The sequence below is a fragment of the Cyrtonyx montezumae genome, unplaced genomic scaffold (genome assembly GCF_038088225.1).
Source record: "Cyrtonyx montezumae isolate F1298 unplaced genomic scaffold, pur_monq_1.0 scaffold_8, whole genome shotgun sequence".
NCBI classification, from domain to species: Eukaryota; Metazoa; Chordata; class Aves; order Galliformes; family Odontophoridae; genus Cyrtonyx; species Cyrtonyx montezumae.
In genome coordinates this window covers 43,752,447-43,765,325 of record NW_027072089.1, presented here as the reverse complement: position 1 = coordinate 43,765,325, position 12,879 = coordinate 43,752,447, and the positions used below count along the sequence as shown (strand labels likewise).

At 38.2% G+C, this 12,879-nt stretch overlaps 1 protein-coding gene across 1 annotated transcript in view; it reads left to right on the top strand.

Annotated features, from left to right (window-relative positions):
* Positions 1–12,879, top strand: part of LAMA3 (laminin subunit alpha 3) — a 112,765-nt gene that overhangs the window by 65,560 nt on the left and 34,326 nt on the right. Inside the window, exons 37-42 of the mRNA XM_065752634.1 lie at positions 269–409; positions 1,206–1,370; positions 6,028–6,129; positions 6,262–6,345; positions 7,546–7,776; positions 11,305–11,418. Coding sequence (XP_065608706.1) covers positions 269–409; positions 1,206–1,370; positions 6,028–6,129; positions 6,262–6,345; positions 7,546–7,776; positions 11,305–11,418 — 837 coding nt within the window. The remainder of the gene's footprint in view (positions 1–268; positions 410–1,205; positions 1,371–6,027; positions 6,130–6,261; positions 6,346–7,545; positions 7,777–11,304; positions 11,419–12,879) is intronic.

Sequence of the window (12,879 nt, the reverse complement as noted above, 5' to 3'; positions counted from 1 at the left end):
GAAGTTGCCTGCTGTCTCTGACTAATATGTATTATTCAGTGGTTAAATTTATAGACTGGAAAGAGCTCATAACTAAGACAGTCTCAAATAAATCAGTTCTATTTGTACTTGGAATATGGTGTATACAGACAATCACATGTTTTCAATCATGTTTCCATGCACTTAAATAAATATTCTTTCAGAAGATTTGTTTTATGTGCAGGAGATTTTGGGGGCCTTACCAAAATCAAAAGGAAAACTGAGAATTCTTTCAACCATGCCTTAACAGGAGAATGTTGAAGGTGCAGAATGTGATATTTGCCGACCTGGATCATTTTATCTGGACTCTTCTAATCCCAAGGGATGCACCACTTGTTTTTGTTTTGGGGTAACAAGGAACTGTCGCAGCACAAATCGTCGTCGAACCAAGGTGTATTCAATAGTATTTTTCCTTTGCTGTCATGAGCCTACATTTATTCCATTAAGGAAATGCCAGATTTCTTCTAAAATTGCAAATAAATTTTATTAGTTGAGAAGGATGAGGAATATTCTCTAGGCAACGGTTCAGATTTGGTGCAGCACGATTAAAACTTAGGTACAGTCTGAATGTGCCTTTTAGTTGAAATGGCCCTTTTGCCCTTTTTGTTTATGAATCACTGTTTGCCATCTATTGCTTTATTGTCAGATGCTGCTTCATCATTAAAACCAATGTTTTTTAAAAAGCCCAGATAGATTTTAAGGTGATAGCAGCATAGATAAATGGTAGAAATGAGGCAAGATGGTTAAGACTTCAAAAACAAGAACAAAAAACCCTGAACACTTCTGAAAACAGTGCAGGAGAAAGAGAAGTAGAGTCGTAGAATGATGGGTATTTAAATTGGTTTAGGCTAATAGATGCAATGTAATCCACATTATGGCACTGTGTAATTTAAAAGCAAGGACAAAAATCTGATGTCCAAAAAAAAATCTTCAAAAATCTGATGTTCAGATTTCATCTAATGGTTACCAAAGACTGTTCTTGAAAACCTATCTGTTTTTCTTGCTACTCTGTGAGGTTCTCTGGAAGATATGCATTGTGTTTTCTTTTCCCCAGCATAATAATAAGTAACAGGTTGTATAGCCTTCAATGAAACAACAGCCAAAGTCTGAACAATTTTCCCTCCGTTATATAGTGTTAAGCTTAATAGAAGATGAAACAAACTTTTATTTCCTTTATGTATTTTCAGTTTGTGGATATGAGGAACTGGTGCTTGGAGGCAGTGGATGAAAATATTGATATTCCAGTCACTTTCAATCCAGTCAGTAATAGTGTGGTGGCTGATGTTCAAGAATTGCCTGCTTCAGTGCATAGTTTGTACTGGAAAGCACCACCATCTTACCTGGGAGAGAAGGTAAAAGACACACAATTTCACTGTTTTAAAAAAATGTTCTTTAGGTTTTTTTTATTTTTTTGTGTGTGCTGGCATTGTTGATATAGAGTCCTCTTGTATCCTTAGGTACTCTTCTCTCTCTTCCCTCACTAGATTCTTATCTGCCTTTCCTGAAATGACAGCAATCACAACACATGACTTTGAGTAGAAGGTTGTGAAAAGCATGATCAGGAGCCATGGTTCAGAGAGCTGGTACCTTAAGGTACTTTCCTGAAACTCAGAACACACAGGGCTTGCCAGTGTGCCAGAATATACTTTAGATTCTCTAAAGCATACTTGCTCAGCCTGCTAACTTTATATTTTATTGCTCTCTGATTTTATATTTTGATTAAAAAAAAGAAAAAAAAGATATTTTGTATGTGGCCCAAGACAATTCATCCTCACTGAATGCAGTCCAGGCAAACCAAAACGTTGGACACCCGTGCCCTAGAGTAATCTTCTCCTGGGCAGACTTCCAAAAGAATAAAAATTGATCAAGTACTCAGCAGCCAAGGACAGAATTAAAAAAAAAAAAAAAAAGGAAAAGGAAAATGAAAAAGAAAAAAGAAGGAAATAATAATAATAAAAGAACCCTTCACTTTTAATACATTGGCGGAAAAGCTGTTAAAAAGCAGGATTGAAAGATTGAAAGTTGTCTTCTTTGGTTGTTGCATTACACCAGCACTGCATTTCTTGCTCAAAAACTGTACGTTCTCTCTGTCAGTTAAAGTTTCCATGAAGGAAAGCATGCTTGGGGTTTTTTTTTTTCATCTTCTTATTGTTTCCACCCCTTGCTTCTCTTTCTGCTCGTGGGTAGGTTCATAAGGTTGGAAAGGACCTACAAGATCATCTAGTCCAACCATCCTCCTATCACTATCCCTACCCAAGTACTAAATCAAATCCCTTAGCACCTCATCTAAACGCTTCTTGAACAGCGCTAGGAATGGTGCCTCAACCACCTCCCTAGGCAGGCCATTCCAGTGCCTGACCACTCTTTCAGAAAAAAAAAGTTTCCTCAGGTCTAATCTAAATCTTCCCTGGCGCAATATGGGGCCATTCCCTCTCGTCCTGTCATTATTTATCAGGGAGAAGAGGCCCACCCCCTCCTCACCACAACCCCCCTTCAGGAAGCTGTAGAGTGCAATAAGGTCTCCTCTGAGCCTCCTCCAGACTAAACAATCCCAGCTCTCTCAGCCGCTCCTCATAAGACTTGTGCTCCAGACCCCTCACCAGTTTTGTTGCCCTTCTCTGAGCACGCTCCAGGGCCTCAATGTCCTTCTTGTAGCGAGGGGCCCAAAACTGAACACAGTACTCGAGGTGTGGCCGTACCAGAGCTGAGTACAGGGGGATGATCACTTCCCTGCTCCTGCTGGCTACACTATTTCTAATACAGGCCAGGATGCTATTGGCCCTCTTAGCCACCTGGGCACACTGCCGGCTCATGTTGAGCCGAGCATCAACCAACACCCCCAGGTCCTTTTCCTCTCTACATTCCTCAAGCCATTCTGCCCCAAGCCTATAGCATTGCATGGGGTTATTGTGGCCAAAGTGCAGGACCCGGCACTTGGTCTTATTGAACCTCATCCCATTGAGCTCAGCCCAGCTGTTCAGCCTATCCAAATCCCTCTGAAGGGCCTCCCTACCCTCAGGCAGTTTGACACATCCTCCCAACTTGGTGTCATCTGCAAACTTACTGAGGGTACACTCAATTCCCTCATCTAGGTCATCAATAAAGATATTAAACAAGATGGGCCCCAAAACTGACCCTTGGGGGACACCACTCGTAACAGGACGCCAGCTGGACTTAACTCCATTAGAGGTAGAGGCAGACCTTTGCTTGCTGTTAATTATTATCAGCGTCTCAGACTGGAACCAGGGTGATCTTGCTACTGGAAGCTGAAAGGCCTGAAGTCTTGGGTTCTTCCTTTTTGTAACTGCATGCAACAAAAAGTGTCCACAGTTGCTAACCAGTTGTAGAACATACAGGTTTTTCAGATGCAGGCATAATATCACACATGAGAAAGCAATGAGAAAGGTGTGAATAGTATTAAATAAGGCACATTTTTTCAAGTTCCTCTTTACTCCCCATTTTAAGGACTAGATCAATGTTTTTCATCCTGTTCTCCTGAGCTTAGGTGTAAATATTTTTCAGTTGACCAACACAGTGTGCTTTTTGTTTACATTATAAGGCTTCTTGCTGCAATGTCTAAAAATCATTTTAAGTAATTTCATGATACAGCATGCTTTATCTATTATAATGCTAAGCTAAACAAACTTCTTGTTCCCATTACAAAATGTAAATTGATTTATTGCTTGCTTTTAAACACAGCTACTAAGAACAATGCTATGGTTTTTGTATTGTATGTCACAGTATCAAACCAGGCATGCCGTGACTGGCCTTTATTTACAAGGAAAATGATTTAAATGAAATACATCTAGTTTTACCCTGCTTTTGCCATACTCTGTGTATGTGTATTTTAGTAGACACTGGCTATACATCAGTAGCAAAAGTCATAAAATAAATGCCATATAGATGGTAGTTTCACAGGCTCATAAGTTTGCCTGTCATTCATTCTATTATTCAGTATGATGAGAGTGAAAATGCTATTTTCCATCATCCTAAACATTTTGACTAGCTCAGTTGAAACATTAGTATTTAGCACAATTTATTTCTTTCCCTCTATCTCTTGTTTATAAAGTTTAAAGGAAATTAAATACAAAATCTGTATGAGTGCAAAAGCTGCCACTGATTACAATTCGTGTAATCCCCATTTTCTGTTTTTGTTTTTTAGCATTCTATTTAGAAGACCTCTCTAATGTTAGAAAAATGTAAATATTGTACATGCAGAATACAGAGGACAGTTGACAGCACTAGTACTCCTGCATTTCCCCCAAACATTTAGAAAACAATACATTACCAGAGTAGTCTGGTTTATAGCACAGTCCTTAAATGCTTGTTAAAGGAAATTAGCTCTTACTTGAATTTTCTTATATTTTTGAGGGGAAAAAACAAACAAAACAAACAACAAAAAACCAAGATTGTTTGGATTGTGTTGGCCAACTATAGACAGTATTTCAAATGATGCTTTTGAAAATGTAATTGGCTAAAGATAATAGCATTAATTACAGTGCTGTGATCAAAGGAGCAAGCTTAATACTGAAATGTCTGTTTCAGTTGTAATTCATCAATATATATAGAAACAAATAGAGTGAATGCTGGTGTCTACCTGCAGGACACTATAACCTGATAAAGCAATTCTTCCCATGTCAAAACAAGCACAAGCTATAAAACCAAGCAGGAAAACATGGAAAACTAATTACTCTATCTATGGCATATATCTGTTCATTTTTTTTCTTCAAAAACCAGCTTCTCACGACCTGAGAGTCCAATTTCACATATTTCACTTACAGCTTGTGGCGTAGAGTTTATTAGCCAAAATCAAGAGTTAGCAAAGTATTTTCAATTCTGGTAAGTGTTGCTTCTGATTTTGATCATTCCCATTCAAAATGGCTGGAAAATTTTATCCTTAGCTCCTTACAGAGAGCACACTTCCAAAGGGAAGATAGTAGATTGTCTGTATAAACTTCAGGCATATAATTCTCTCAAATTTATGCCGTGGATTTGATGATCTCATCTTTTTCCATAATCAGAAGAGAGAAAGGGAAATTTAAAGTGTCAGCAATTGCTGCATGAGAAGGAGATGATGGTAATGGAAACAGAAAGTTCTTGAATGCAATATTCTCCATCACAGGCTGCAAAGGCTCCTACAAGGGCACTGGAGAGATCAAGTCATAAAAAGCACCTTTGTAGCTTCTCCAAGGTTTTTGTTTCACCTTGCACCCACAGACCTTCATAGTAGGCTCTTCTTGGAACAAGGAGTGTTTAGGAGCATCTTTTTGTCTCTGTATATTGTATTTTAAACTGAATCACTCATACAACCTGGAGAAGCTGTTTGACATATGATTCAAACAAGATTGCCCAAGTCTTTGTTTTATGCTCTGGAATGTTTGGTTTGGTTTGGTTTAAGGCCTTTTGAGGTTATCTATAGCTGAGCCAAAAGACCGGTGGTTTCAGCTCAGCCTGCAACAATGGTCTGTTACCGTCTTACAATAGAGCTGCTAGGAGAAATCTTATCATCTACCAAGTGGAACAAAGATTTCCTGTTTGGATTTGTATCTGCTGCAGGTCAGGAAAATTAGTTAGTTGATGAGTATCGCATTCAAGCATGGTTTCTTTGCCTTATCCATGATTATTCATTGGGTATAAACTACCAATTTAATTATCAGTCTGATATCTGCTCTTGATGAACCAGATTTGTTCTGTAGCCTGGGGAAGAATAACATTTATGTGATTATGTGATTTTTTTTTGCATGACACAGATGGCATGAATCAAGATATAGAAATAAAATGGCACTGGTAGCTATCAAAAAAACACTATCACTGAAACATAGCATCAAATACACAAAGTAAATTGGAAATGAATGTTTTTCGGATGAAAATATATACTTTTTGCCCTAAAGAACAAAAATATAATATATTACTTAGAATTCTTGAGGTGTGGTGAATTTGAACACAAATTATATTAATATCAAGCAACAGTACAGTATAGTACTTCTGATTATGTGCATTTTGTTCCAGCTTTCTTCATATGGTGGCTTCATAAGTTACCAAGTGAAATCTTTTGGCTTACCTAGTGAAGGCATGGTTCTTCTGGATAAGAAACCTGAAATAAAATTAACAGTAAGTTTTGAAATACTGTTTTTATTTCTTTCAAGCAATCCCAATACCATGATTTTTTTTCCTGTTACTTGATAACTATGGCAAAATTTTTACTGCTTTTTATGGTAATGTTACATCCTTATTCTCGTGCAGGGCCAGCAAATGGAGATTGTTTATGTGGATCCTAACAACCCTCTGCCCGATCGTCAATATTATGGCCATGTGCAGTTAGTTGAGGTAAGAAATGGAAATGGAGTAGCCTTCCTTTTTCGTTCCCGTGGTACGTAAAAATTTACAGGTTAATATATAAATAAATTACAAATACTTATAATGTTAATATAAATTTCAATACTGCAGGTTCTAAATAAGATTTTCTCTCTTTACTGCTATGTTGAACCTAGGTTCTGTTTCGCCCCACCTAGTTTTTGCTCATCTGAGTTAGGCACTTTGTCCAACTGTAGTCCTTAGTACTCCCTCCAGAGCCAGTGGTGTAATACTGAATCAGTCACTAATGGAAGATGACTCAGTACAGCCCCAGATGTGTACTTAATAGGGATCACAGAATTGTAGAATGGCTTGGTTTGAAAGAAACCTTAAATATCATCTAGTTCCAATCCCCTGCCATGGGTAAGATTGCCAGTCACTAAATCAGCCACTAGATCAGGCTGCCCAGGGCCTCATCCAACCTAGTCTTGAACATTTTTTTGGATGAGGCATTGAACAGCATCTCTGGGAAACCTGTTCCAGCACCTCACCACCATCTCAGTGAAAGATTTATCCCAACATCTAATCTAAATCTCCCCTCTTTTTAGTTTGAAACTGATGGAATGAATTGTTACCTGTTTTTCTTCTCTACCTCTCAAAGGAGTCTAGGTGCTTAGTTTAGATTGGGCATCCAACATCTGAGAAGGTGAAGCTAGCAGGGATTATTCCTTCCTTAAATCTGTGCCCAGAAAATCAAACTGAGTTATTTCTGTCTCATGTATGCAAAAAGATGATGTTTCTTCAAGCTAAATTCTGTTTTCAGTTATGCTCTGCCTATTAGCAGCATATAAGCATGTGAAATAAAGATCTCAAGTCTGGATTTCTAGTTCTTCAGTTATTCTTAAAAAATAAAAGCATTTTCTTTCACTTCTTTTTGTTTTAATGGCAACCTCTCAATTTGGATGACTGAAGAAGAACCTGTATGCTTCTTCATTTTTTGATACCTCAAAGCCATATGTACCTTGCAAAGCACATCCCTCTTTATACTCCTTATTCCTTTCCCCATATGTTTACATACTTTGTTATTTTACTGACCTGTGTTTTCCCCCTCACCACTGGGACTGTAGGACTTTGTCCCCATTTTTTTCTCCCATATTATTTTCTGTCAATCCTGTCTTCTTTGCAGGTTCTCTTTTTAAGAAGCTGTACTCATTTAGTATCCTTAATGTGCAGGGAAACTTCAGACATGCCAGCAGCAATAACCTTGTATCCAGAGAAGAACTGATGATAATCCTGTCTAGACTGGACTCTTTACACATCAGAGGCCTTTACTTCACTGAGACTCAGAGATTAACCCTTGGTGAGGTTGGGCTGGAAGAAGCGACCAGCACAGGAAGTGGCAGCATTGCATACAATGTAGAGACATGCTCCTGCCCTCCAGAGTACACTGGTGACTCATGTCAGGTAGGAAATGATTGTCTCCATACCACACCATTACCTGCTGTCTTGCCTACAGCTATACATACTGGTTTAGTTAGAGAAACAGGCTAGTTATTAAAGTACTTAAATGTAGTTCTTTTATGTATGTGCACTTTTGATGGCTCACATACTTTCACTGTCTAAGAAGCCCTGTAAGGCTATTCAACTCTTAACTGTCTTTATGGAATTGTGAATGTCATTTCGTATGTATAAGACACTATAACATTGTCCAAGGGAAGCAACCTGAATACTGTCCTACTCTGATAACGACTGACACTTACCCTATTTTTATAGGAAAATGTTTGAACGTTGAAGTTAACATATTTGCAAAACTGGAGATATTTTTCTGGAAGATAATGTGAACAATGCAGAATAATGCTGCTGTCTGAAGAAGGGTGAAATCATAGCCTCAGTTGTTTATCCTATCTCTGATACTGTAGATGTAATTGTTTTGGCTATCACTTCACAGCAGAATAAAGTATGGAGAGATAGGCATTGTGCAAAGTGCACTAAATATGAGGAATTATTCTCTCAGAAAGTGGTTGATGGTTGCCACGAAGCAGCAATTGCTGCACTAACCTTGCAAACGTTTTTTAAATGAGAATTAAAGAATAATAGCTACACTGGAGTAGCTGCAGACAGACTGAACAAAACGTTTACAGCTGGCTTATGTCCCCTATGTGCATCCGCTGCTCAGGGTAGCTATTCATCATCTGTCAAATGTCGTTTTGGAAATGTTGTTGGAAACTTATTTTTCACACATCTGATACTCTCTGCCACGTGCAAAATGAGAATTGATTGAAGTGCCTACTGCCATCCCATTGCTTTCAATGTATTAAACTAAGATGGATATTTTTTTTACATATACTGTTGAAAATACATAGCCAAAGGAAGTGATCAAGACACTCACCTGGGTAATTCGTAAGCGCTCTGTGTTTATGCAGCATTACTCAGGCAGTGATTTACTGTGCTAATCATCTAGCTCTGTCTGACTGCATTAGCTGGAGAGAAGGTGATGCCTGCCACACCCTGAGTTAGGTATATATCGAGCAGCAGGAACTGCAGAGTTGTTTGTTAACTTCAGGAACTGCAATGTGTGCTGTACTACTTGACTCACGTATAAAGTTTAAAGGTGGGGCCCATCTCAGCATACAGCCTCATTAATCTGAGTCAGAAGCTGGGGAATAAGAGAACGTACAAGGAACGTGTGAATACTGAAAGAATACTGTATGTTAACTGTTGAGCTGAAATAAAATGATGGCCCAAGCAGAGGGGCTGAAGAACATAGGCTGGCAAGTTGTTGCTTTAGTAGCCATGGGGTGTTGTTTAGCACAAGCTATGCAGCAGAGGTTATTGTTTCCTCATCTTCCGGATAGAAGTCAACAGCAACAAGTTCAAAGGGATTTTTATCTGAGACAGGTAATTTGTTCTTTTTATTTTTTCTTCCTTACTTTCTTCTGCTTTTTCTCTGATTTTCATATGATCAATTTTTATAACATGTACAAGTAATAAGACAAATCTCCGTACGTCTCACAGTAATTTACTAACAGAAGTATGTGCATGTAGTTTCTCTTAAAATGTTGTTTACTGGAAAAAAATCAGCCTGAACTTCCAAGTACTTGGAGGTGCTTAGAGGTTTCTCTTCATGTGGAATAAATTTTTCAGTATGAAGAATGTTGCCTCTTCAACATCTTGCCCACATACTCCAAGTGTGTTGGTTTAAACTTTAAAGAGAATGTAAATAGGGAAAAAAAAAAGCTGTGTAGATTTTTTTTTCAAATGCACTTTTATATGTTTCTGGCTCAAGTGATTCATCTTGCTTTCTGAAATAGGACTTTCAGTTTAAAAAAATCTATATACATTAGAACCTATATTTTACTTAGTCATGCTGTTTAATGTTTTTCAGTCCCTGGTTTCTTCAAAGCTGTATATACTGGCTCCCTGTTGTTTTAAAAATATATCTGAAAATTTTCAAGTGAGGATGCTCATTCTAAATAAAGTCCTTGCTCACACTGAAGTCAATGTAAAAAGAGCTGTTGATGTTGTTAGTATTCTGCACACATTTTTTTCTCGTTTATTCCGTATGTGAGGAAAGCAAATATGGCATTACCAGCTGTTGTTTAAACAATGATAACTCAGTATTCCTTTTGGAATATGCTTGGAAGAGGTGATTTTTTGTTTTCTCCTCTCTAGTTATGTGGTCAATAAATTCACTGGTTATTTCTGTCCCTGCTTAAATACTTTCGTCTCAACCAACTGGCATGTGATTTGAGGCACTGTCCCTCAAACTCTTTGCTCTTCAGATCATTCCCATCAGTCTTGGTGGTGCAACTGCGTGAAAAAAGATGTATGGTTTTGAAGTTTCATTGTGACTTTTTCCAGAATGTTATTTTGTGAGTTACAGGTGAAGTGTAGGTACAGTGCAGAGCTGCATTACCTGCGGGCAAGAATCTGGGAGGTGCTTTCTTCATGGGGAGCACAGCTTTCTGCTCGCTTCCACACAACATCTCACCTTCCTTGCACTGTGCTGGCTTAGTTACTAGTGAAAAAGTGTAAGAAATAAAAGCTCATGTGTTGTGAGTGTGCCGGGAGGATATTTAGCAAAGAATATGGGCATGAATTTTTAAATTGGTCTGTGTATGGAAAGGCTTTGTGCCCAGGAAGAATTTCTTGTACTTGCCCTACCCTTGTACTTTTCTACCCATGCCAAGCAAAACTCTGGTTTTTAAATGATAGTTAATACCTATCTGGTGCAGGCTAGCAAACTGAATCTCTCTTGGTTCATTCATAACGTTCATTCCTTTGGTTCCACCCCCTGTTTAAACCCAACTTTGATCTGACATGCTGTGTTTCTGCTCATGTGCTTTCAGTAGCTGAACATTCTTTTCATGCTTCCCGTGGCTCTGGGACAAGCCTGTACTTAAAAATTAGACTGCTGTATGTTTTGTAAGATCACCCAGCTCTTTGTCTAAGCATGGCTTTGTTTAGCTCCAGGTGAACTTATTTTGGAAGTCATGATGAATTCATGTAAAAGATATATCATAGAAATATTTCCAAGGAATACACGGCAGTTAAATTAATATCAAGATTTCACATAACCACTGGCTAATACATGAGACTTCCATGTGATCCTCTTTGAGAGCACTGTGGTAGGAAACTATCAACTCTTTTTTCTGTGGTTTAAAAGTCATGTTCTACACCTTTGTACATAGCCACAGGAAAAGTGCTCTGCTCAGAGGTTAGAGTCAAAATTAAATTGCTGCTACCACAAAGTGTAGAGCACAAGGCACGGATATTTGGGCTGAAACCTCATTACCTCCATTCTTCATCGCTATTTGTTGAGTTAAAAAACTACTTAAGCAATAATGTGGACTTAAAAACAATTCATCAAGCAATGTACAACTCTGTTCCTCCCTGGAAATGGCAATTTCACGATACTCATCTCATAACCTGTAAAAGTTTCTTTCTGCCAGTGCTCACTGTTGTTTTTTTTTTTTCTCTCTTCACTTCTAGGAATGTGGCCTTGGATTTTATCGTGAGAATAAAGGATTATTTACTGGACGCTGTGTCCCTTGCAACTGCAATGGAAATTCAAATAGGTGCCATGATGGTACTGGGAAATGTATCGTAAGTAAATATAAAACATTCAAAAAATGAATCTGAAAAAAAAATCAGGGCAAAAACATGTACCATACTGCAGGACAGAATGTGCAGCTTTGCTAGATTCCTTGCAGCTAAAAATAACCCTTCTATGCCTCATTCTTTGAATCTTATACTGCAAAGGAGCCTAAATTGTATAAACATTTATGTTATGCATGTTTAACATAACTGTAGGTGGTTAGAACCATTTGTACCCTTGTTTTTGTTGTTTTTTTTCCCTTTCCCTTTCATAATGTCACCAAATTAGCACATTGTAAGTGTTTTCAGATACTTACAGTAATTTTGGAACCTTATCCTTGCATATGCAATCTTTAGTTTTATAGATATATACTAGGATTTGCTGGGAATGACAAAAAGTGCATTCATACACTATTCTTCACAGAATCTCCTGTTTAATTAGTGTCATTAAATCTCTGCTAATATAAATTTACAGCTTAAAAAAATAGCGAAGTGAATGATAGAAGATAAATGTTAGATTAATTAGAATATGCCAACTGTTATGGAAGATATATCGGGGCAGAGTCTGCTCCCTGGCACACCGTGTTAAAGGTAAAACAAACTCAAAGGAGCTGATAAGCCCTAGTGACCTGAGGAGTGTGACATCTGGACTGACTGTGCTTCTCTAGCTTGCATCTATGACAGTCCTTTGAACAGTTTTTTTTCTGAATAAATTCTTACTTGAACTTTTTTCCCTAATTTTTCACATACTACCTAAGTGAAAACAAGAACCTTGCCAGAATCTTTCATGGTTTGTTTTCTCTGTTATTTCTTCCTTGTTCATTCTGAATCCATTCTGCCTGCGGTGCATTCCTATGCATTATGTAATTCCTCTCGACTTTGTTTCAGCCAACCCTGGTGCTTCAGAGGAAGCTATAAACCAATTCAGCACATTCTGGCGAATGACTTACAGTCTGATGCTGTGGTGAGGCTGGGCAGGCCATGACAGGAAAGTGCTGTAGCAGAACCATAGAGACGAGGAAGTTTTAGTTCTAATGAAAATTCTGAAGCCAGAAAAGTACAAATTTCACAGTTGTCTCATGAAATATATGTTTTATGTTTCTCTTTATCTCTCCCTCCTCACAGCTGGATCAACTTTCAGGTGGATAGACATAAATCGGCACGTAGCCTTGAGACAAAATTTAAAGCAAGCGAAGTCACCCACTGTAATGTGATGAACATCTAAAGCCTAGAGGGACTGTATTTCCACCATGAGTTTGCATCTAATAAGGAGCAAATTCTTCTCTGTATGCGAAAGCCATCAAAGACCTGTAGCAGTGCTGAGAAGGCAGCATAGAAGCATCAAGTTTCTGTCCACTTTCATATCTGAAATGCAAAGCTTGGCCTTCTCATTCCTGCCCCTCAATTGGAGCACTGGATTCAGTACCTTCCCATGTCAGCTGCTCTTTAATGATAGCCTCCATACAAGGA